This window comes from Chelonoidis abingdonii, chromosome 20 (genome assembly GCF_003597395.2).
Source record: "Chelonoidis abingdonii isolate Lonesome George chromosome 20, CheloAbing_2.0, whole genome shotgun sequence".
In the NCBI taxonomy this organism is placed as follows: Eukaryota; Metazoa; Chordata; order Testudines; family Testudinidae; genus Chelonoidis; species Chelonoidis abingdonii.
The window spans coordinates 23517764-23542458 of record NC_133788.1 but is presented as its reverse complement, the minus strand read 5'-3'; the positions used below and the strand labels follow the sequence as shown (position 1 = coordinate 23542458).

General features: G+C 56.7%; 1 protein-coding gene across 5 annotated transcripts in view; it reads right to left on the bottom strand.

Annotated features, from left to right (window-relative positions):
* Nucleotides 1–4140: 4140 nt before the first annotated feature.
* SPAG5 (sperm associated antigen 5) overlaps nt 4141–24695 on the bottom strand; it is a 23631-nt gene continuing 3076 nt past the window's right edge. Inside the window, exons 2-22 of one of the 5 annotated variants that reach the window (XM_075059529.1) lie at nt 22476–23725; nt 20449–20641; nt 19093–19212; nt 18434–18526; nt 17888–18022; nt 15231–15350; nt 14762–14854; nt 14278–14412; nt 13661–13775; nt 13102–13195; nt 12798–12879; nt 11441–11574; nt 10832–10997; nt 10573–10666; nt 9503–9577; nt 7580–7703; nt 6955–7066; nt 6195–6275; nt 5339–6027; nt 5040–5120; nt 4141–4419 (exon numbers count right to left, since the gene is read on the bottom strand). In XM_075059529.1, coding sequence (XP_074915630.1) covers nt 5788–6027; nt 6195–6275; nt 6955–7066; nt 7580–7703; nt 9503–9577; nt 10573–10666; nt 10832–10997; nt 11441–11574; nt 12798–12879; nt 13102–13195; nt 13661–13775; nt 14278–14412; nt 14762–14854; nt 15231–15350; nt 17888–18022; nt 18434–18526; nt 19093–19212; nt 20449–20641; nt 22476–23695 — 3426 coding nt within the window. In that variant the 5' untranslated portion in view covers nt 23696–23725 and the 3' untranslated portion in view covers nt 4141–4419; nt 5040–5120; nt 5339–5787. Of the gene's footprint in view, nt 4420–5039; nt 5121–5338; nt 6028–6194; nt 6276–6954; nt 7067–7579; nt 7704–9502; nt 9578–10572; nt 10667–10831; nt 10998–11440; nt 11575–12797; nt 12880–13101; nt 13196–13660; nt 13776–14277; nt 14413–14761; nt 14855–15230; nt 15351–17887; nt 18023–18433; nt 18527–19092; nt 19213–20448; nt 20642–22475; nt 23726–24695 lie in introns of those variants that run through there. The other 4 variants (XM_075059530.1, XM_075059531.1, XM_075059532.1 and 1 more) reach the window with 4 other exon arrangements.

Below are 24695 nucleotides of genomic sequence, written 5' to 3'. Positions count from 1 at the left end.
GCCGGGGGTAGCGTATCAGCCCCCTTTTACCGGGGGAAGCTGACCAGGGACAGCCATTTGCTCATACTCACAAAGCAAGACTGAGGCAGAGCCCCGAGCTCAAACCCCAGGCAGAAGGGAGCGTAATGGCATGAGTCCATTTCCCTGTAACCCCCAAGGAGGCCCAGTCACGGGTTACAGGGGCCCCCAGTGCAGCCGCCTTCCCATGCAACCCACAGAAATGCTGCTCCAGCAGACAGCAGCCCTTCGCTGGCTCCCACAAAGCCCACTGAGGCCACAGGAACCCTGCGAGCTGGGACTGGCTGGTCAGGACAAGCCTGCAATGCACCACATAAGCCAGTTACTGCCATGAGCCAGACTGCTCCCTCCCAGCGGCCAGGCAGCCCGACGGAGCTCAGATGCCCATCACGCAGCCTGGCAGCTGGGCTCTGCGCTAAGCTGGTGCTGGGGTGACCACTCTGCAGCCAGCGGGGGCCAAGCCCCCTGCTCCTGGAGCCAGATGGACCCCCCCGGAGAGGGGCATGAGCTAGGGTCCCCAGCCTGTCCGCTGAGCCTGGCACCAAGCTTTGCCACGGGGACAGCACATGACAGGCATGAAACTCGGCCACTTGGGAGTCACCACAGACCCAGGTACCTTCTGGGCATCTGGGTGGTGGCCTCTGAGCAAAGGGCCCCAGCAACCCCCGCAAGCCACCAGCCCCCAGTAGTGCCCTGGCCCCGAGAGCCCCTATCATCCCTCCCCCACTTCCCCCTCAGCAACCCTCCCACCGGCCCCCTCCAAGCATCTCACTCGTCCTCCCCCAGCATCCCCCTGGCCCCGAGAGCCAGCGCCCCACCCAGCGCCCTTCCCCGCACCAGCCCCACAGCATCCTTCCCCTACAGCCCCCCCAGCAACCCTCCCACGTTCCCCCAGCGCCCTCCCCCCACCAGCCCCACCCCCAGCAACCCTTACCCTACAGTCCCAGCAACCCTCCCATCCTCCCCTGCCCTCTCCCCCACCCAGCCCCCCAGCTATCTCCCCCTACAGTCCGCCCAGCAACCCCCCCCTTCCCAGCGTCCCCCCCACCAGACCCGGCCCCGGAGCGGGACCTTGCTTCCGCCCCTATCGGCGCGGCGCTCCCAGCCGGGGTCCTGACCGTCCCCAGCCCCCCGGCCCCGGCCTGGGCCAGCAGGAAACCAGACCAGGACCAGGACCAGGGAACGGGCCGGGGTAGCCTACCGGCAGGCTCAGCGCTCTCAGCCGGGCCGCGGGCCCGCAATGGCTCTGCGGGCGCAGCGGCGGGCGACGCCGGTAGAATGAGGCTGGAGCAAGTGCGCAACTACGTGACTGCCGGCGGGCGGGCCCGAGACTCAGCCGCCCCGCCCCGCAGCGCCGGGGGCCCCCAACGGGGCACCATGGGGCTGTTTCCCGGGGGACGGGCCGCGGGCTATGGAGCCGTTCCCCAAAGGGGGCTCAGCGGGCCATGGGGCCGTTCCCGGGGGGCGGGCGGCGGGCTATGGGGCCGTTCCCAAGGGGGCTCAGCGGGCCATGGGGCCGTTCCCGGGGGGCGGGCGGCGGGCTATGGGGCCGTTCCCAAGGGGGCCATGGGGCTGTTCCCAAGGGAGCAATGGGGCAGTGCCCAAGGGGGGTATGGGGTTGTTCCCAAGGGAGGCAGGGGACAATTGCTGGGGGGGCAGGGGGCCATGGGGCAGTTCCCAAGGGAGCAGTGAGGCAGTGCCCAAGGGGGGAGCAGGGGGCCATCTCAGTCATTTCCTGCCCTGGTACCTGTGCCCTGGCTGGGGGGGCAGGGTCTCAGGCACTGCTGCACCCACTGGGAGAGCCAGGGCCTGGCTAGAGAACGCTTGTGGGCTCCAGCACCCTGGCAGGCCAAAGCACATGAACCAGAACATGACAAGCAGGGAGGGAGCTGGGGCCTGGCTGCCAGGGCATCTCTACCAACACCCACAGGGAGGCCAGAGCCCCTCAAATCCAAAGGGCCCTGCCACTTGCAGGGACCCTTCCCTCCAAGCTGCTCTTACACCCAAGGCCGGGAGGCCAGGCAGTCAGTGTCCTTTGCTGTCCAGGCCCCCAGTGGGCTCCCCTCAGTAGCTGCCAGGCCACCCCTGCCTTTCCCCCTTTCAGGAACCACTGCCAAGCCTGCTCCATTCTGTCTCCTATTGTCCAGCCCTGAATGGCTCCTCTTAACAAATGAGAAGTTTGGAGCCATACACCCTGCCTGGCACGCACTGCCCAGTGCGGCTTAGCCTGGGGGGAGGGCTCTTCCCCACCCACATTCACAGCTTCTCCCTGATGCTGGAGGCCTGAGCCAGGAGCCAGCCATTGGCCAGTTGGGCATCTCCTCACGGCCCCACATGCAGTGTGGGGCCTCCACCTTCCCCTAGAGCTGCAGCCCAGTGCCCTACAGCAGCTCCTAGGCTGAGATGAGAACAGGTCTCTCTGTACTTGCTGTCTGAGGTAGGGCAGAAGGGGCTCTGTGGGGCCCACGGTAGCGTGCAGCACCGTGGGGCACAGAGGTGGGTCAGGAGAAGAGTACAATTCTGAGGGGGAGATAGAGGTGGAGGAGGGGCAGGCCACCACACTGCTGTTGACGGCCACTCAGCCTTCACAGAGAGTGAAATCCCACCTCCCTGCTCTGTCTCCCTAAGCAGCAGAAGAGGTCTGGGCATGCGTTAGGGACCAGGCCAGCCGCTCTGTACCCTGCGCTGCAGCCTAAATGTACACAGCAGGGTTATATTTTCCAGGACAGTGGGCTGGGGAGCAGCATAGGTGGGGGCTGCTTGCAGCAGGTACTAGAGTCTCCTGGGCAGGGTGTCTAGGCACTGGGGCACAGTTGTTCAGACACTGCTGTTTATCAGACCTGTCCTTTCAGCTGAATACAGTAGGGGGAGAATAGAGAAGTGAGCCTGTTTCCCAGCACCTCACCTACTCCCCTCAGCTGCAGCTGGGGGCAGAAGCAGCTGTTCCACGGCTGAAGAGACAGGCAAGGTGACCCTGCCACCCAGCTGAGAGGTGGGGACAGCACCATGGAGTGAAACCATTACAAACCAGAGTGTGTGTGTGTGTTGTGTTTCCATACAGCTGCTTTGGGGCACATTATGGTAAGTGAGGTCACAAGCAAGTGCTGTGCTGGCAGCAGCTCTGCCCTGGCAGGAAATCAATAGACTCCTGCAGCTACAACCCATGTCTCTAGAGCAGGGGGTAGCATGGCCCATGGGAGCCAGCATGAGGCTATGTCCAGCTCAGGGCTTCCCTCAAGCTTGCAAGGCAGGGAGATCCTGCAGATGTTTGACAGAGGGGCGAAGGAATCGACTTGAGTGAAATAGCAAGAGGTTTTCAAAGTAAGCCCCTTCTCACAGCTCTGTGCTCAGGGAAGGCCCAGTCTGCAGGGCTGCTGGGGACAGAGTAGGATGCTCTGCTCCTGGAAGCCCTGCAAGACCATTTGCTGGCCAGAGGGACAGTGACAGATTAGTCCCTGTTGCATGCTCACACCACGGGACAGCTTCCCCTTCTCACCCAGGCCAGGCTGCACTTCCACATCACCCCACTACTGTTCAGCCCTGGGAATCTCACACACCACCCCCACGGACCAGGGTGGCCAAGGAGAAAGTAGTCTTAGGCTACCGCCTCTGCAGGAGGCTCTCACCCTAGGAAAGGATCACTGGAAGTTAGATCTGAGGAGCAAGGAACTGAGAATCTAGGACACCAAGAGCAGGAGCTGAAACTAGGTCAGCCCAGCCTTGCTGCGTTCATGCATGTGCAGTTAACAGGAGCCCTGGGAGCACCAAGATCAGCAAGGCTGCGTACTAACTGCGGAACACCAGGCAGGGGCTCGATCCCCTGCCAAGGAAGAGGGGCTGTCAATGCAGGGAGAGGTGGTGGTGGGGAAGGCAGCAGGCCCTGCTTTGACAGGGATCCCACTTCCTCTCTTCACCTGCCCCATGATAAGCCCAAAGGAACAGGGCTGGGGAGTCAGGCTGCTCTGACCAGGGGCAGGGGGTGTCATGCCAGGTGCTCTCAGACTGTTACTATGAATGCACCCCTGGCAGGCGGCAGAGAACCCATCAGAGGCAGCACAGCACCTACCTGGGCTGTTAGTGAGCCCCAAGCTTGGCTTTCCAATCAGGCAAGAGGCAGAGCAATACAGGGTGTCAAAACTTTAATAAATATATCCCACCCCAGTAGCACTGGGGAGCCCAGCCCACTTGCGTTCCAGACAGGAACAGTAACACAACCGGGCTCAGTTAAAATACAGGGGACGCTAAGCAAGGAGGCCTCCAAACACAGCGAATCACAGCTCATGGCTACAGTGCGTCCCCAGAGCATCTGTCGCCATCCACCAACTTCAGCCCGAGGTAGCGCAGCAGGTTCTGGCACTCCTGGGAGCCAGCAGTCACCACAGCAGGGATGGAGGAAAGCATCTGGAAAAGCAGGAAGCTTTAGAGGAGCAGCAGCCAGGAATGGGATAGGCAGGCCATGCCGAGTGAGTTCTCCATCAGTAGCCCTTCAAGCCGAACATCAAGGACCAGGCAGCTGTGTGAAGGGTTCTGGCCTGCCAGCTGGGGCAGCACGTAGGCCTTGGTAGGCCCCAGAACCTTCCTGACTACGGAAGGCAGGCCACGGAGCACCTGTGGTCATTTCAGTGACCGCACACAAGCCACTTGCTGCCCTCAGCATGGGGCAGCAGGTGGGGAGCCCCTCAGGGACAGTAGCAGAAAAGGATAGAGGGGCCCCTCCCTGGGCTGCAATCCCACTATGCTCCTGGGCCCCCAGCCTTCCACGGCAGTCACATCATTGCTTTAGCAACCACAGCATGGGTCCTTTGCCAGAACAGGCCCTTCTGAAGGCAGCCTCACCTGCTATGCTTTCAGGTGGGGCCCATCCCTAAGACAGAGCTGTTCTCCCGAGGGCTTTGTGCCTGGCAGTGTGGAAAGAGGTGGTGTGATGGGGGAGCCCTGGCTGGCTGTCAGTTAGCCATGCCAAGAGCCTTATCAGCCATATCATGCAGCTGTAGGGAGAGCCCCTCCCCAAAGGGCCTCACCTCTTTGATCTTCTCCTGCATTTCCTCACGGCTCCTTAGCACCTTCTGGGCATGATGGAGTTTCCCCTCCAGGATTCTCCTCTGCAAAGGAGAACACAGGGCTGTGCAGAAGGGTGGGAGCACAACAAATCCCCGAGCCTCCATTTTAACAGCTTAGCAGCTCGGTGGGAGACGGAGCAGCCATGAAAGAGGCTCCACAGCAGTCAATCCCCTGAGGGGACAACGCAGCCAGGGCCCCTGCAGACAGGCAAGCACCCCCCACCCCATCACAGATGAGCCACCCTAGGCCCTGCCCTTACTTGGGCCTGGTAGTCATGCTGCGTCTCCAGGAGTAGCTCCCTGAGCTTGTTCACCTGCAAGACAAGACAAGTATTGGTGCAGGGGCACGATGCAGCTGGATGCCCACAGCCAAGGCTAGAGCCTGACTCAGGGATGGGGAGAGAACAGACCCCACCAGCCCCTAAAGAGCTAGCTCCATCCTTGTGCCAGCCACTCCCAGCCTGGGCACATACTGCCTCTCCTCTGCCATTGGCCAGCCCATGCGCAGCACTCCCTCTCCCACCGCCAGGCTGGGAGCGCCCACTACTGAACCCCCAGCAGGGCTGTGGGGCCTCTCCCTGTTCCCTCTCCAGAGCATGAACAGAGAGGAGCCACAATGGAGCAAGAAGGGGCACATGGGTGGGGGCAAATGAATGCCAGCCTCAGGGCACCTGTCTCTTGGCAATCAGCCCCATGTTATGCAGCTGCCCTAGGCCAAGAGCAACTCCGCCCCAGGCGCCAAGCCCCTCCCATCCCGCACCAGACTCTGCCCCTGCCCAAGCACTGCGGGCTTCACCTCCTGCCACAGCCAGACTTTCTCCTGGACAGCGTCAGCATCCAGTGGTGTTGTGTCGGGCTCTCGGCCCCTCACCTCCTCCCACAGCACCGCAGCCTCTGTCTCCACACGCTGGAGCAGGTGCTTCAGGTGAGAGACCTCGGCCTTCAGATTCTAAGGGGAGAAAATCCAGTGAGATGCTGGGGAGTGGGGCCAAGGACTCCACCCCAGCCTCTAGGGGCCCACAGGGCTGCTGCTTAGTACGGGACAGCAGTGGGCAGCAGGGCCAAGCCCATTCCAGGATCTAACCCGACATGCCCCCAGCCTGCAGAGATGGGTACCGTGACTTCTCCACTCCGGTCAATGAGCTGCAGCATCTTCTCCTCCTGTTGCCGCATGATGTCCTGCAGCTCCTTCTCGGTCTGAGGAGAGAGGGTGGCAGCACTTAGGACAATCTCCCTGAGTGGCACCTCCCTTGCAGCAGAGTCTTGGCCATGCTACTCTCCCAGGAAAGGAGCAGGCAAAGAGGGGGCCTGGGCCCGGGCCCAGCACTGAGGGGAGGCAGCATGTGGGCTTTTGTCTGTGGCAGTCACTGACAAAGCTGCTAGCAGACACTCAGCACGGCATGGGCAGTGAGGACAGGTCAGAGGCAGGCAATGGGCTGGGCACAAGCCCCCAGTTCACCAGCAGCTTCAGTCAGGTGAGTCCCAACACCATTCCCCTGCCCCCATATTGCACGCAGAGCCAGGGTTATCCTGCCCCATCTCCACAGCTAGTGAGAGGTCAGTCACACCAGGATCCCAGCCTGCCCCAATGCAGACATTACAGTTGGCCCTGCACAGCCAGACCAGGGTAGTTCTTAGGCTGGAGCAGTCCTGTGCCAGGAATACTCAGGACCCAGCCAATAACAGGCCCTCAGCCTGGGACGCTGGGGAGCCACACAAGTGCCGTGTTAGATCAGGCTAGCAAGTGGCTGCAGGGTATGGAAAAGAACAGTCACCCAGATTCTCCCATGTCCTAGAATCTGAGCCTGCCTGGTCCACGTCCCAGATCAGCTCTGCCCTGGAGTTCACTCCTAACCCAGTTCTGGTGCCTGCTCACCTGAAACCTGACTCCCAGGGTCTTGTTTAGCTTGGCAAGGTTTGCATCCCGGGCATCAATCTCTGCCTGGAGCCTGGATTCCAGGCTCTCCAGCTGGTGCTGATGGTCACAGCTATGAGAGGAAGAGCCGAACTGAGTCTCTTCAGAGGGCACGAAGCAGATCGAATGTGGGCTGCATAGCCGGACTCTCAGGGTGACCCTGCCTCCCCGGGGAGCCAAGTGCTGCTCTCAGGCCCCAGCGCTCTGGCTGACACTGCCCAGCAGCCACTGGGCTCAGCTCAGGCTGAGCTGCTCCAACTTGCCCCCTCCAAGTGCCTGGCCTCAGGACTGTACATGAGGGGAGAGTAAGCTCTGCCTGGCATCCAAGGCCATGGCAAGGGGAGCCAGCTGGCTGGGCAAGGACTCTGTATGGAATTGCCAGCCTGGGTAATGTTCGACCTGGAGGTTGACAGGGTTAGCCCCTGGGGGTCGCAGTCCTAGAGGCGTCGCCCAGCTGCACAAGGATGGGCAGGGGCCAATGGCAGAGGGGGAGGGACAGGTCAGGAAGTAGCAGTGGTACTGCCCAGAGCCCGCTGGGCAGCCTCATCACTTCTCCTTTGACTCGAGGACCAGATGCTGAACTCACATTTTAGCCTGCAGCTCCTGAACCTCATGATGTGCCGCCTTCTGGCTCTGGAAGCTCACAGTGATGAGATGAGAGACAGCAGCTCTCAGCTCCAAGACAGTCTCCTGGAGGCTCTCCTCAATCACTGGGGGCAGAGCAGACACCAACCATTCGCACGGCAGGCAAGCAAGGGCTCACAGTGCACGGGGCTAGCCCCAATGCCGGCGTAACCCCCCACGGAGATTACATAGAATCCTGGAGCTCTGTCTGCTGGCAGCTCAGGGAGGAGGAACCAAGGCAAACTCAGTCTGCCCAGCAACCAATAGGGAGTGGAGATGCCCCTCCCAGGGAGTTCAGGAGAGGGGAGATGCCATTTTTGAGGAGAGGCTGGAGCCAGCTAGGGCAAGGGCAGCACTGGCTTTGTGGGGAGCTGGGGAGTCCCAGGCCTGCAAGCAGGGTTCCCTCTGAGAACTGGCCTCTAGGGACCTGACCGCAGATCCCCCAGCTGGGTTTTCCTTCCCCATGGATGATTCCCAATTGTTATGTTTGCGGAGAAATTTCCCCAGCCAGGCTGGGTTCACCTCCAGCTCCCCTGGTGAGACCAGTCCCCAACATGGTCAGGGTTGCTAGTCCAGGGCTGCTGCGTGTGGAGTGTGTGACTGGAGGCTGGGCTAGGAGGCTACAGTTTGGATGTTAGGGTAGTTGTATAACCTACACCTTGAGCCCTGCACCCCTTTGTAATGAGGGGAGATCCTGGGACCGACGCAGCCTGATTCCTGCCTGAGGAGGATCCCTGACAGTGGACAGCAGCCCCTCTGCAGTGACTGAGGAGTCCAGTGTCATCTTCCAACCTGAAGGTCATTCATGGAGTTCATGAGTGCACCAGCTTTTAGTTAGTGAGTCAGGGAATTTGTTTTGGGGACCCCGTACTCCCTGAACTGTGTCCTCAATCCAGGGAGTGAGGGTTTGGGGATTTTATAACCTGCTGTTTATTACACCTGTGGAGGGATTCACCACCTCCTCCCACTTGTCAGTCCTTTGGGCTGTACTGAACCCAGTCAGCCACACTGCTAAACAACTGCAGAGAATTTTATAGGTCATCAAGGGCCCCAGCAAAGTACACGTACCAACAGGACACTAATTGTACACTTGTTACATCAAGTCGTGGGTATTTTCAGTGTGGGCACCGGTGACCCTAAAAATAGCGTTTCACCTTGTTATGTTGTATATGTTGCCTGTTTAATATAATTATTGTGTTGAATATATTTGTGTGTGTTGAGTTATTTCTTGGAAGTCTCCAACTATCTGGCAGGTAAATGGGATTACTCTGTAGTTAGAATTTTCCGCCCAAGCTGCCCTGCTGACCCTGCCAGGAAGGAGCGAGGGGGGTGGAGGCACCGCCAAATAATTTCATAGCAAAAAAAGAAAAAAAAAAAAAAAGATTCGCCTTGCTGAGTGGGTGGCAGGATCCAAAAGAACTCAGACCTGTCCATCAAAACCTGTAAGCGGATTGCCATTAAAGGAGGTAATCAGGTGGAGAGGGGCACTACACCAGGGTTAACAGAGAACCCCTCACAAGCAGCAAGGAAACAAACCCACGTATTATACCATGCTCAGGTTCCAATTACCTAGCAAGCTCTGGGCAGCACCAGGCCAGGAACAGACACCAGATGCTATGCAGGCGGGCTAACGCTCCCTGCTGTTCCAAGGCCCCCAGCCTAGCCCCCTGCCCCTTCGCCTTATGGTGCTGAGCAGTCACAAGAGGGAACCGGTTGCCAAGTGAAACCTGGATGAAGGAAACAGGCCTGGCTCCCCTGGAAAACCTAGTGCACTCGGGTGTTTGCACCGGCCCTGCTCCAGGGCCCCTCCAGAGCCCTTCACACTGGGGCTCAGCTATGCCAGTTGCTGGCAAGGGAGGAGAGGGCAGACACCAGGTCCTGTTACCTGCTGGCATCGGAGGAGTAGCAGGTTCCACCTTGGTGAATGCGGTCGAGCCTCCAGCAGCTTCTTCATCAATGCCTGTAACAAAGCAGGTCAGAGGGGCTTGGTGCTGGGTTATCAGCACAAGTTACCCCTTTCTATGACCCTGACCCACTGCTAGGCCATGGTGCCTGCACAGATCCAGAAACTTCCCTTTCCCTCTGGGAAGTCCCTGGGGCTTGAGCCCTGAGAGAGGGGACTGGTGCTGAGGCCTCATTCACAGCACCTCCTCACCACACACCATACGAGAAGTCCTTGGACCAGGCCACCCCAAGGCAGCGTGGGTGATCCTGGCAGCCCTGGGGGGAGGGGGGGGGGGAACGACACGGAGACAGGACGGGACACGGACGGCAGCGGCCTTGAGCTGAAACATCCCATCTGCAGGCAGCATGGGAAGGAGGCCTAACCCCAGATAGGAAGCCCTGGGCATCGAGGAGCCTGGTTACCTCACTGGAGCAATCTGGCTCTGGGGTCAGAGGCAGCCCACGGCTGCAGTGTTCTGGACCTCAAGCAGAGCTGGTTTTCTGTGGCAGGTTCATCAGAATTCATCCACCACCCTGGCCGAGGCCTAATGCAGCCCCACCCGTCATGGGAAGGGAGAGCAGAGCCACAGGATTTGGCAGTTGGATGGGGCGCACTGGGAGCTCGACGGCTCCTTTCTAGACATGGGAGCAGTCTCCACCGCTGGCTGGGAAGCTGTAAGCACCTCTGCCTTGCTTCAGTTTCATGATGTTACTTCTGAGCAAGCAGCAGAGCCAAGCATTATGGGAAGGTGCACCCCACTCACTGCAACGGCTGCATCTCCAATACCGAGGGGAGGGTCACTGCATGACAGGCCTGCATGGTGCAGAGGGAGACCCCCACCCCCCACGCTACAGGGGTGGTGGGAGACTTGGCCATGGGTTTGGCAAGTGTACAGAGCACTTCACGCCCCTCCTTGTCTGTGAAGCACTAACCCAGCCACACAGGCAGGGTTTCTGAAGCAGCAGACAAGAACCAGAGCCAATAAGCAATTTCTGGCAGCCACATCCTACCTTTTCCTGCCATAGCTTTCAAGACGCTGCCCACGAAGGAGCTGGGCACACTGCGAGGGGTACACACTCTGCTCCTCGATGCAGCATCAGCAGCCTTCAATGACAAGAGAAGGTCAGAGTGGCTGTACCACACAGATGCCAAGGCAGCATTACAGACATTGCTCTGCTTCCCCAGGGCAGATGGGCTGGAGAAACCCATGCTACTCTGATCAACAGCTAGAGGGCAGTTCCCTGGACTCCTTGGGGCCTGGTCTCCTACCTCTCCTGGGAGGGCAGCTTGGAGAACGTCCGTGAGGTCCAGCAGCCTCTCCTTGGTCTGAGTGAGCTCCAGGGAGGACTTCAGGAGTTTGTCCCTAACAAGCTGCAGGCCCAGGGTCTCTGCCTTGCTGCAGTCAAGCTCCTCACGGAGGGTGTCCCGCTCCTTCCTGGGGAGAAGAAGGGGAGTCAGCTCGCTCAGCGCTCACCCAGGCCCCATCTTCTCAGGGTAGGGTGGGGAGAGACGGAAGGCATGTCAGGGCAGCCTCATGGCCTGGCTGTGATTGAGTTCCTGGGTTCAGTGGCCAGAGCACAAGGGGACACTTGCAGGTGCCATCTGAATAAGCAGAGGATGAGATCAGCTGTGCCCAGCCAGAGTGCCCATTGGTTTTCCACAGGGACTGCTACCCTCAGGGATGTACTAGGGTGCACTGAGGGGCTCGTTCACTGGCGCCTTTTGCCTCCCAGCTGTGGGTGAGGTTGGGAGGGTATCCTGCACACCAGGAGCTGACCAGAGACATGCCAAGCTCCTTCCCCCTGGAGCAGGCTTTCCGTTCATTGGGCACGACGCACACAAAGGGCTCAAGGAGGCAGAGCAGAGCGGCTGGCTCACTGGAGGTGCTGGTAGGCATCCTTCAGGTCCTCGTACTGCATGCTGCGCTCCCGCAGGACTTCAAGGGTGGCTCTCAGCTCATTTTCTGTCTCTGTCAGCTGCTCCCGGGACACACGGTTCTCCTGGTCAATGAACTGGGGTGGAGGGAAGAGATACGCCTGTGAACATTTACTAGTGAGGAGCTCAATTCCCACTCTACCTTCCTGCAGGCGCCCAAACTGAGACTCCTCTCCCACCCCATTCTCACTTGAGGGGCTGGTGAGGCCTCCCCCAAGTATCAGGGAATCTTTCATCTAACAGGCCTCAGAGTCCAGCAACAGCTCTGTAGTCTTCCCGCCTTCTCAAAGTGCTTGGAAAATCAGAGCCTCACCCCCACACCTCACTCTCCCCCAGGTCCTCATCTGCCAGCAGACTCTGCTGGGCAGTACAGGATGGGATGACTCGCTCTGCCGTCTTTCACTGCACTGGGGTGTGCAAAGGCCAGAGCTGCGGCAGCCAGTCCAACTCCCCAGGGGGATTGGAACAGTCAGGCACTCAAGTGCTTAGAAAGGCCCACTGAAGTCTCACGCCCAGGGGTAACTGCACAGAGATGGCTGGGGAAGAGCTGATCACAGGGATCAAAAAAGACTGAGCACAAGGTTAGCAACAGGCAACTGCTCCCCACAGCATTTATAAACTTGTTCAGTCCTTGCAGCTTGTGAAATACCAGACCTTCCAATGCCCATCTTGCTCTCCACGCTCAGCCAGTTCTTACAGGACTTCAGCCATGGCTTTCTCAAGAACTGCTGGAGCGGGATGTCTGCCTTTTGTACTTGGAAGTCACCTTGGGAGTCCAGCCTCCACAGGCTACAACAGCATCACTCTCTAACTGATGCCCTTGGAGTATCAGATGCCAGAAAGTTAAGGAGCGAAAGAAAGAGCAGGATGGACTATCGCAGCCCTTCAGAGTAGCGAGGAGGGCTAGGATCCCAGGCAGAGAGAGTTCCTTAGAGAGATTTAGCTGCCAAGTGGACACTGGCCCCTTGGCTGACAGGAGGTTTTATGGCACGGGTCTGGCATCATATATAGCAAGTCCAGGGCCAGTAGGATTTGCACCTGCACAGTTAGGATGCCCAGCATTTTCTGTGTCCCTCTGTGCTGCTCTGGGGCCTAGGAGGGGTTTTGGAAAGGACATTTGAGCGGTCAGTGGGGCCTGGCAGCTCCAGCTCCGGGCCTACGTGCAGAGAGGAGGCGACGTTAACTCTCCCTGGTCTAGGGTTTAATATCATGACCTGTGCAGGCTGCCATACGGGCCATTAGCACAGCGAGTGTCCTGTGCCCCTAACAGAAGGGTTAGCCCACCCCACCCAGCCTCTACCTCACGACTCTCTATCATCTCACGCAGCTCCTGATGCACCCTGTCGTACTGCTGCTGGAGAAGCTCCTGTTCCCTGGTCAGCCTGAGACAGGAAGGAAGCAAGCAATTAGTGTGCAGCTTGGCTGCCAGCTGCAGGCTCTGGGCCCAGGAGTGGCAGCTGGCAGGATCTGCCCAGGAGATCCACTCAGAACAGAAGTGAATTTAGGGAGAAGGGAAGCAGGAGAAACAGGATTGTCCAAGAGCCCCCCTTAGGGCATCACAGTTTGTTCCTCATTATTTAGTCACCCGGAGGCTGGAGACTCACCGCACTGTCTCCTCCGACAGGTCTGCATGCTTCTCTTGCAGCTCATCCCGCTCACTCTGCAGGCTGGCCAGGTCTCTCAACAGTGTGCTGAGATCTAGGGCACGGTGCACAGCACAGAGGTTAGCTGCACAGTTGGCATAACTGAATGTGCAAAGCTGAGAAGGCAGAGAAGCCCCTGCCTGCCCATCCCCCAGAGCAGGTCTTAAGCAGCAGCCCAGATAGTGGTGTGGGGAGAGGGCACATCAGTCTTATCCAGCTGTTGGTGCTGTCAGCAAGGTGCCCTCCAAGAAATCTACAGGGCATTGACATGACAACGGAACAGGCAGCTACTGCTACAGGGGGTGCCCTCTAGCCAATGTTAGAGGCTCCGGATGCTCAGCTCAGTCCTTGGCATAGCAAGACATGGTTTGGGCTTTGTGCCCGAGCACGTGACCAGCAGACAGTTAGTTGCGGCTGTGCAAGCGTCTCCCAGTCTCTCACCCCAGGAAGGGCCAGCTGTGTGGGCCTTTGCATATCCATACAAGACAGCGAGAGACCCCAGCCTCACATGCAGACATACCTGCTCCCAGCCGGGAGTTTGCCACAGTCAGACGATCCACTTGGGCTACAGAATCCTGCAGCTCTGCAGTCACTTCCTCCAGCCTCCCAGAAACCACCTCCAGCTCCCTGGAAGCCTGCAACATGCCACAGCACCTGGCTCACTGCTCAATCCTGCCCCTTGGGGGTTTCTCTGGCCCAGCCCAACAGGAACCAAGAGCTGGACGCTGCTGGCATCCACATCCCAAACAGGCCAAGTGCTCAGGGGTTTCTAATGCCCTCCCAAAGATACAGGAGGGGGCAGGGCAGCAGTGCTGGAAAAGGGGCCGTGTTCTGACCCCTGGATGGCAAACGCCTACTGTGCCCCACTCATGTGCCTCTTGGCGTCCTCGGGTCTGCGCTGCAAGGCACCCGCCCGCCGGAGACTCCAGCGGCACCCCCAGCACTGCAGAGCTAGCAGCAAGTGGGGCGGAAGTCAGCCCTGGCATGCAGAGCCCCGACCACCAGGCCCAGACTAACCAGTCCTGCCAGCTGCTCTCACTTCTACCCCACTAGTGGGATAGGTCACACTCTGAGCCCAGCACCACCACCGCCCAGCCCTGCCCTCTGAACAGCATCCCTCAGGGGTCAGCCTGTTACCGTGTCTTTAGCCTTGAGGGCCTCAGCTGCTCGGCTCCGCATCTCATCCCGCTCCATCAGGCAGCTCTTCAGTTTGGCCGCCACTTTGTCCAGCGAGCTCCGGTTCCGGGATAGCAGGGCCCTCATCTGCTCTTGCTACAAGAGGTGGAGGAGGAGGAGGAGAGTGCCCCTGAGGACAGCCTCCAGAGGCACCGCTCATCCAGCCCATGCATTGGGCACCAAGGCCACCACGCTGGGCCACCTTCCTGGGGACCCATCCCACCCCGAGCCTTGGCAACACATGGCGTGACCTGCTCCACAGGGACAAGTCTCACGAATTAGAGCCATCTGACATCCCAGCCACTGAGTGCTCCAACGAACCCAGGCCTGGCCCTCTCCAAGGACTCTCAGAGCACAGCTTTTGGAAGAATCAAAGGCACATTCCGAGGGCCAACGTACACGTGCTAGCGCTCAGAGGCTCAGCCACAGAGCCTAACAATCTCACCTGTTGGTTTAGGGCTCCTCGGTCTTCCTGAAGATTCCGCAGGGAAGTATTTGCGGTGTCCAGTAACGACTGAGACTCCACAGTCCAGGATCTCTGCAAGACAAGAGGGGCGCTAGCATTCCCGATGCAGGTGCTGGGACGTGGGAAGTGAGTCCAAGACCTTCTGGAGAGCTGAGGGTGTAGTCAGTCGCCCCCAGTGGAAGTGCAGAGGAACTGGTCTTAGGCAGCCTCATGCTTTGCGACCAGGCCAAAGTATTGGCAGGGAACTCCCAGCATCACTAATGGCAGAGACAGGGGAACGCTGCCCCAAGCTGCAGCATATCAGATTGAATCACAAGTTCAGCAGACCCCAGGCTGAGCCTGTGCAGTGGGCAGAACACGAGGTTTCCAGCAAGCTGGTTAGGCCCACAGGCTAAGAGGGTGAAGAGCAGGGCCAAACACCCACGCAGAGCCTACTACCCTTCCTTACCTGGTGCTCACAAGCCTCCTCAATAAGGGTGCAGAGCTCCCACTGGGACTCCAATCCCTGCTCCAGGGCTCCGATCCGAGCGCTGGCATGGACACGGAAGGCCTCCAGAACCAGATCACTCTGGGGAGGGGGAGACACGTGCATGTGGGAATTTTAACAGTGACCCATCAGCCTAGTGCCACCATTGGCAAGTGCCCCAGGGAGCCCTGACAGCCCCACTGCCGAGGGATGGCACAGCCCCAGCACATATTAGCAGCAGGACCCACACATGGCAGATTCAACTATTGATGTCACAGAGGAAGCACCAGTGCTACACTCAAGCTGCAGGGCGGGGCTCTCCCTCGTGCCCCTCTGCTGAAGCACTGGGGAGGCCTCAGCTGTGTCCTTAACCCCACCCCCTTGTATATGGCTGGCCCAGGACAAAGCTCCCTGCCAACAGGTCCCCCAGCACCCTCTTCAAATACCAGCGGGACTGGTTGAGGGGAGCTGTCCAGGGCTCTCGCAGAGACAGGCAACCCCACCTATTCACTGGCATGGCTGCCGCTGAGCTGCAAGGCACCATCCCGCCGGAGACACCAGCGGCACCCCCAGCACTGCTGAGCTAGCAGCAAGTGGGGCGGAAGTTGGCCCTGGCATGCAGAGCCCCGACTACCAGGCCCAGGCTTACCAGTCCTGCCAGCTGCTCTCACTTCTACCCCACTAGTGGGGCAGGTCACACTCTGAGCCCAGCACCACCACCGCCCAGCCCTGCCCTCTGAACAGCATCCCTCAGGGGTGTCATAAACAGATAGCTAAGGGTTAATGGTTCTTTTACCTGTAAAGGGTTAACAAAGGGAACCAAACACCTGACCAGAGGACCAATCAGGAAACCGGATTTTTCAAAGCTCAGGGGAGGGAATTTTTTTGGTGCCCGTCTGCTATACTTACAGAGTTTCGGTACAATGCCGCTCCCGGACGAGAGCCACTGATTTACGCTTAGATTTGTAGGCAGCTCCTATCTTCCCCGTCTGTGCACAACCTGAAAAGCACTTCTGCAATGTCTCTCTGGAAGGTGCAGGCAGGGGACATTTTGTGCCCCTATGTGCACAGCAGACATATATAAGTCAGAGGCACGCGAGTGAGGGACTGTGCCACCGTCACGACAGGAAGTCGCAGCAGAAAGGGAACAGAACCTGGGTCTCCCAGGTGGCTGCTAATGTCGTCTTTTGGCCGCCACTTTCTTGCTGTGCACTGCATATGTGTGACTGCCATACAGGTTTTCCGCTTTGCCTGATCTCTGCAGCACGGCTCCACTATATAGGTACTATTGAACTGGTAATCGAACAGGGGAGGTTCTGATTTACTTATCTCTGCATTCTAAAGGGATGCGGACACAACTCATGTCCCCACACCTCAGACCGCCTGCTGGAGCTATCCATCACTGGCAACCCCAGAGGTCGACACATGGTTCTCATCTCTATCAGTGGGCCCTGTCTTACTGCTTTGGTGGGTGACATCAGTCTGCGTGAGCCCTGTCTCTCTGTCTGCGGCCCCAGACTAGAAATCTGGCTCGCTTGCTCCTGTTGCCCAATCCCGCAGCCTGGCACGAAGGCTTCAATCGATGATAAAGCGTGCTCTCTCCAGCCGCCCCTCCGCAGCTCCCGCCCGCGACACATAGGGTAGTCAGGTGCCCTCGGCGAAAGCTGGTAGGAGAGAAAAGATATTTTGTTAAGGGGCTTCAGGAGCACAGACTCACCTGTGAACCACAGAAATGGCTCCAGCTTAGGACGCAGACTAACCCAAGGACCGGCGATGTAGGGATATCGGCCTTTTTCCCTGTTGCCATGGTTAGGAGAGAAGCAACCAAGTCAAACATCCTCACCATTCCATCTAAGATATCATTTCAAAACAACCAGAATAATCAGGCGCTTTAAGAAGTGCTCCTGTCTCTAATTAGCACCCACAATTATCAGATAAAGTAACAGATCTTAACCTGTAAAAGATAAACTAGTTTGAAACAGCAGCCTGTCTGGCAAGAAATCCATTTAACAGTGTGGTTGGGAAATCCCCAATTTCTGTTATTGTTTTATCATTCATGGCCCCTCCTTCTTTTGTCCCTGTATGAATCTGTAACGAAGATTTCATCCATTGTTCTGTTAGCAACCATTAAAGTGTGGTCGATGATTGGTTGTGAGAATTTTGTAGCCATCCTATGGCTAGATATCTGTTTGGAGAACGATTGTTACTGGTATATGCTATAGCAGTCGACTCAAGTTTCACTATAGACAACTGGAATCCAAAGATGACCACAGAGAAAGACAAAGAAAATTAAACGGAAAAAAACTTAGGAAGAACTCACCTCTTGTCAATAAATTTTTAAGCAAGGAGACATTAAGGTGACATTAAGGGTCTATTGTTAAGCAATATAATTCCAATTGGGAATTAAGTACCCAGCAATACACACATGCAAATAAACTGGTTTTTCTAGTAAAACAGTAGCCGGAAAAAGAAAAAAGGACACAGTTGCTAGGCACTGTTGCCAGGAGACAACAGAGAGCCAGTAGTTCAAACAATAACCACCAGAGGGCACAACACAAGAAAACAGGAACCATGACTACCAAAGATGCCCTGAAAAAGGAACGAGCACTGCAACAAGCCATAAGGGGTCAGCCTGTTACCGTGTCTTTAGCCTTGAGGGCCTCAGCTGCTCGGCTCCGCATCTCATCCCGCTCCACCAGGCAGCTCTTCAGTTTGGCCACCACTTTGTCCAGCAAGCTCCGTTTCCGGGAGAGCAGGGCCCTCATCTGCTCTTGCTACAAGAGGAGGAGGAGGAGGAGAGTGCCCCTGAGGACAGCCTGGAACCCCCGTGGAATCCCAGAGGTTCCAGGCTCAATGCAGGCCTGCCCAATGCTCCTCCAGAGGCACCATTCACCCAGCCCATGCATTAGGCACCAAGGCCACCACGCTGGGCCACCTCCCTGGGGGACCTACCCCACCCCACCCCGAGCCTTGGCAACACATGGTGTGACCTGCTTCACAGGGACAAGACTCACGAATTAGAGCCATCTGACATCCCAGCCACTGAGTGCTCCAACGAACCCAGGGCCCGGCCCTCTCCAGGGACTCTCTCAGCACAGCTGTTGGAAGAATCAAAGGCACATTCCAAGGGCCGACATACACCTGCTAGTGCTCAGAGGCTCAGCCACAGAGCCTGACAATCTCACCTGTTGGTTTAGGGCTCCTCGGTCTTCCTGAAGATTCCGCAGGGAAGTATTTGCGGTGTCCAGTAACAACTGAGACTCCACAGTCCAGGATCTCTGCAAGACAAGAGGAGCATTCACACCGCAGATGTGGCTTTGGGAACCCTATCAAAAGGCCACCGCTGGGATGTGGGCACCAGGCAAGGGTCCAGGACCCACTGGCAATCTGGTGGTGTATCCAAATTGTCACCAGTGGTAGCAGAGAAACACATAAGTGACAACCCTTGTTAGGCAGCCTCCTGCCTTCAGAGACAGGCCGAAGTATCTGAATGTGCAGATGAGCATGTAGACAAGCCATCTGTCCCTACAGCAGCCATCCGCAGAGGACCCACTGTACGTGGAATCAATACCTAAGCAGGCCCCGCGCTTTGTTACAACACCTGGGATGGGGAGCAGAACATCCCACCTGTGATCTGGCCTTGCCTCCCTTTAGTGGCTGTCTCGTTGGGGAGCACAAGGAGGAATCAGAAGTCCATTGTGCTTAGCCCCTGAGAGATGGTCCTGCACATTTAACCAGCTCCAGCTGTTCTCACTGGAAGCTGCACTTGGACAGCCAGCCCCAGAAGCACCATCCCCTTGAAGGCACTCTACCCTCCCTGTACACAAACCCCTCGAGGACCTACCATTGCCTCCCTGGCCTGTTCCAGCTCCTCTTTTAGAGCTTGCTCGCTCTTCTGGGTCCGTTGCAGAGCCTTGAGTCTCTCTCTGGTTGCCATGTACAAGTCATGATAAAGCTGCTCCTCCTGGAAGATATTCCATCCCCAAGCTATCACTCACAGAGCTAGAATTCTCTCTCACCCTGGGGTAGGGTGAGCAGGGCTTGAGCCAACTCTGCTCATGCCTGGGGATCAGCAGAGCCAGACAGGCAGAACACCTCATCTTCTTCCCCCAGAGACACGTGAACCAGGCTCAGCCTGAGAAGGGGCGCCTGGGGCAGCATCTCTGCCCAGCAGGGCTAGATTTAAGCAGTTGCCATGACATTTGCATCACCATTAGTTCTAACAGCTCCAAGCGTCCCCCAGATGCTGCCCCTCCCCAGACCCCCCTGCCCTGCACGCCAAGGGATGCAGCCACTCCCCCACCCCCTGGCTGCAGACATGCTCGTTTGCAGCTTCCTTTCTTGATGAACCAGTGGTCAGCGGTGCAGTGAGGCGAGTGTAACCAGGAGGCCAGGAACAGCAAGGACTGCTGCAGCTCTCCAACTTGGCGAGAGCCAGCCCAGCCATGCGCATGATTTGATTAGCCAATGCTGTAGCAGCAGGCGACCATGGGACTAGGTTTCATCAGCTCTGAACTCAACAATCCCCTTTCAGCCCACATCACTTCTGCTCCACTTATCCCCAGAGGGACCTTATTTACTTTGAGTGGCCTGTTGATCTGGAACATTGGAGTCCATGCGCTAGCTGCAGTGCAGGGGTCTGGCAGCACTGGCCAGGGGGTGCTCGAGACCTTGAGAGCTCAGCAGTGCCCTGCTGCATACCTAGCAGAGGTTCTGGACACATGCCGCGGTACCACAGAGCCACTAGCTAGCTAGGATTTGTACAGCCCCTATCTCTGCCCGTCTGAGCACCTAAAAGACTTTGGCATGTCTCTCCTGGAATGCAGGCAGGGCTATTGTCCCCATGGCACAGACAGAAATCAGAGGCACGGCGAGTGTAAGGGACTTGCCCACGGTCACACAGGAAGTCCAGCAGAAAGGGAACAGAACCTGGGTCTCCAGAGTGCTAGGCTAGCGCCCTTCCACCCATCTTTGCCTGGCACTGCATATGGGGACTGCCAAGCACCCGTTTGCCTGACTGCAGTCACGGGCTCCACTATCTAGTACTATTAACTGGTAGGCAACAGGGGAAGTTTCTGATCTACTCAGTCAGAGGGGAGGCGGACACAACTCATGGCCACACCTGCCACCCTCTGCTTGGAAGCATCCCACTGCAACCCCAGATGCACATGGTCTCATCTCTACAGTGGGCCCTTCTTACTGCTTTGGGGTGGGTGACATCAGTCTGCGTGAGCACGTCTCTCTGGTCTGCCGGCCCCAGACGAGAAACTGGCTGCTGGCTCTGTTGCCAATCCTGCAGCTGGCACGAGAGGGCTTCAATGATGATAAGCGTGCTCTCCAGCCGCCCCTCCAGCTCCGCCCGGGACAGGGTAGTCAGGTGCTCTCGGGAACAGCTGGTAGGAGGAGAAGATATTTGTAAGGGGCTTCAGGAGCACAGACCCCCTGTGAACCACAGAAATGGCTCCCAGCTTAGGACCGCAGACTAACCCCAAGGACCTGGCGATGTAGGGATACGGCCTTTTCCTGTTGCCATGTTAGGAGAGAAGCAACAAGTCACATCCTCACATTCCATCTAAGATTACATTCAAACAACATAATATCAGGCTGTTAAGAAGGCTCCTGTCCTAATAGCACCCACCATTATCAGATAAAGAAACAGATCTTACTATGGTTAAAGAAAACTTAGTTTGACAGCAGCCTGTCTGGCAAGAAATCATTTAACAGGTGTGGTTGGGAAATCCTCATTTCTTTATTGTTTTATCTTCATGGCCCCCTCTTCTGTTTGTCTGTATGATCTGTTACATAATTCATTCATCTGTTAGCAAATTAAAGTGGTGGTGTATGATTGGGTTAGAGAATTGTGTTACACTATGTTAGGATTGGTTAGGAAAACGATTGGTTACGGTATAGCTAAGCAGGACTCAAGTTTCACTATAGAAACTGGAGTCCAAGATGACCAGCAGAGAAAGACCAGAAAAAAAGGAAGGAAAAACCTGGAAGAACTCACCTCTTGTCATAAATAGATAGCTAAGGGTTAATGTTTCTTTTACCTGTAAAGGGTTAACAAAGGGAACCAAACACCTGACCACAGGACTATACTAGGAAAACGGATTGTTTTCAAAGTCACGGGAGGGAATTTTTGGACCTCTGAGTCTTTTGTTCCTGTCCTCTCCACCTAATGAGAATGCTTCTTTCTTCTTCTAATCTGTGTTGCCCACTATTTAAGTACAGTAGAGAAAACAATATAGCTTTTATGATGTTTGGGTGTATGTAGCATGTGTGTGAACTTGCTGATTATGTTTAAAATTGTAATCTCTTTTTTGAATAAGCTCTGTTTATCAAATTTTTCTTTTAAGCAATTGACCTGGTATATTGTCACTTATACAGAAAGAGATTTTAACGTTCTTTTCTTTCTTTTATATAAGCCTTCTTTTAAAACCTTCTTGGGTTTTTCTCCCCTGGTAAGTGCTCTACAGACACGAAAGGAGGGGGAATCTCTTGGTGTTAGCTTACTATTGTTTGAATGCATAGCCTCAGGGAAGGAGGAGGGGGGAAAGTAAATTGCCCTTCTTTTGCTATTCAGGGAGTTTAGTACACGTAAATCTGCCCAGGCAATAACCCAGGGAGGGAGAAGCGTGGGGATGGAATAAAAGAAAGCAAGGGCAGAAGGTTGTTTCTTTGGCTGTAGACTCATGGTTCTCTTCTGAGTCTTGGGTCACCCCAGAGAAGATTTTGGGAGACCAGAGAGGGAGTCAGGCCCTGAAAATTCCTGGCTGGTGGCAGCGAGATCAGATCCAAGCTGGTAATAAGCTTGGGGGCGTTTCATGCTAGCTTCTCAGTTTATGAACGCTAAGGTTCAAATCTGAGTAGGAAGCTACGACACCTCTAAGACTCAGCCTAAGATCAAAGCTGCTAAGAATCCTCTGCACAACTGCGACTTCTAGCAACCAGAATCCAGACGAGACCGACCTTGCCTGGTCAACAGGGAAAATCCACCTGTCTGATCAGGACTGGTGAGCCTACCACTGTATGCTTAGCACGCGTATTCGCCTTGGTAATTGTTACTAACTAGAGAATAAGAGTATTACTGTGTAAGGCTCTTTCACTGGTAAAAGATCCTGCAAACCCACAAAGAGTACACCCTGAGCCCTAGGAATTGGGTAAAGGTGAGTGCCCCTGGAGTGAGAGAGTAACAGAGAATTTTGTGCGGGTAACAGGGAAACTTACTGCCAGAGCAGAGAATCCGTTTCTGCAGCACTGTCCTTTGCGCAGGCAGGCCATTCCGCAGAGGTGTTCATGCTCTTCTCCAGCAGCACTTGGGGAGTCATCCAGGTCCCCGCAGAGCAGGCAGAGACTGGGGTGACATTTGTGCCTGCATCTTTCTGCAGAGCTGGCAGTGGCAGGCTTTGCCTCAAGGACTCCATCATAGCAGAGGTGCCCATGTTCTTCTCCAGCCACACCAGTGGAGTCATCCAGGAGATGGTACCAGCCACGTTGCACCCAACCTCACGAGAGGGCACTGGGGTTGTGAGAGCTGCTGCTCTTCCCTGCAGGGAAGGCTTCTGAGCAGAACTTGAAGCCACATCCTTCCAGACAGAAGCCTGAAGGGAGCCCTCTTCAGTCACCAGCAAGCTGGGCTGATCACCAGCAAAAGGGAGGGGGCAACTTCCCAACTGTGCTCCCCTTTGGATAGGCAGGGCACTACTGTGTCCTTCCGTTTCCTTCAGGGTGGCCAGGCTGCTGGGGGGCTGCAGAGAATCAGCCTCAGGAATCACAGCCCAGATGCCATTCTCCTCAGCTGGAGGAGGGCTTCCAAGCACCTGTGTCACGGACACCTGCTCAGGGTCACACCCCTCTGCAGAGCCCACTAGGAACAGATCTGGCCTCTCAGGAGAGCACAGAGAAGGGACTAATGAGACCATTGCTACAGCAGCATGGCTCTGCTTCTCCTGCACCCCTAGCTCAGCAGCAGCGTCTTGGATGGCCCTGGTGTCCAAAGGGTCACTGTCCAGGCAGGGTGTGTTCTCTGCCATTGTCATGTGGGTGTGAGCCTCATCCCTCCTCACTGTTACTTTAGAAGCCTGAGATGTCTCAGGTGTACATGGCCAATCTGTCTCATCCTTCTCCACCTCTCTCTCCAACTGGGAAGAGTCTGCAGCATCTGCCCTCCTCCCCCCCAAATTGTCCTGCAGGGCCCCAACCTCCCCCAGCACAAGCTCCTCCCCAGGCTCAGCCCCAGGAAGAGAGCCAGCAGATATGGCACTTTCCCCCTGGCCCATTTGCTGGGGGCTACCAACCACCTCAGAAGCCTTCAGCATGGAGCTATTTGGAGCCAGACGCAGCTGTTGCTCTTTTGTATTGGGCCAAGCTTTGTTTTCCTCCACAGTTTTGGGGCTGAACGTTGTGCTTGGCAGGGAGTCTGTCCAGATTTTTATAGCTGGTGACATTTCTGAGCCAGGCAACGTGCTTCTGCAATCCTGTATGGAGGGAAAAAATAACGAGGTCAAAAACTGCAGAACCTCTGCTCACTGCCGTTCCGCCCTCCAAAACATGCGGACGCCTATCCTGCATGTCAGGCTTTGACTAGCTTGACCCCAGAAAGCCCCTTTCCCAGCATATAGGGAACATGCTTGTGTTCAGCATAGAAGGGAGGGTGCTCTAGAGAGCTGTGGGGCTCTCCTATGTGGAGGAATCCCCTTGCGTTCTTCCACGGCAAGACACCAACCCCCTCCCAACTGCAGTCAGGCTAACCCTGCTGTTTCTCCCTCTCCCACACTCAAGAGGCGAGCTCCAGTCAGCAGGAGTCATGAAGTCAGACCCATGGCTTAGACAGGTTCAAAGAAACAGCCTGGTTCAAACTAGCCAGCCTGACTCGGGAGAAGATTCCCTTCGCACCGACAGGCCTACAGTGTCAATGCAAGGGGTGTTGTCCCCTTACTAACATTCAGTGGGGGTGTTTTGGTTGGCTAGCTCCCAGCACCAAAAGGGGAAGGGTCAATAGGAAATCAGGATCCTGAGACTGATGGTCCCCGGGAACGTTGGGGAGAGGCCAATGCTCCAGGTGAGCCTGAGTGACAGGGCGGGCAGGCTAATAAGGGAGTCAGGAGGCCAGCTGGAATTGCCTGGGTCAGACAGAGTGGGACTGAGCTAGGGAACAAAGCTGTGTCAGCTGGAGGGGCCTGAAAAGCAGCCCAGGAAGCAGAGTCACAGAAGCAGCCCACAGAGCAGATGTGTCCTGGGGGGAGAGCTGCAGCCACAGAGCCAGAGACACAGCCCAGGAAGAGCAGATCCTGGGCTGGGAGCAGAGCTGCAGCAGGAGAGCCAGGTGTGGTGAGCAACTGGGACCAGCCAAGGGGGGATTCTGGGCAAAAGGCCCAGCGCAGAAACACATCCCCAGCCATAGGTGCTGACTTTTGGTTTTGCCAGTGGGTGCCCTCCCGAGGCCCC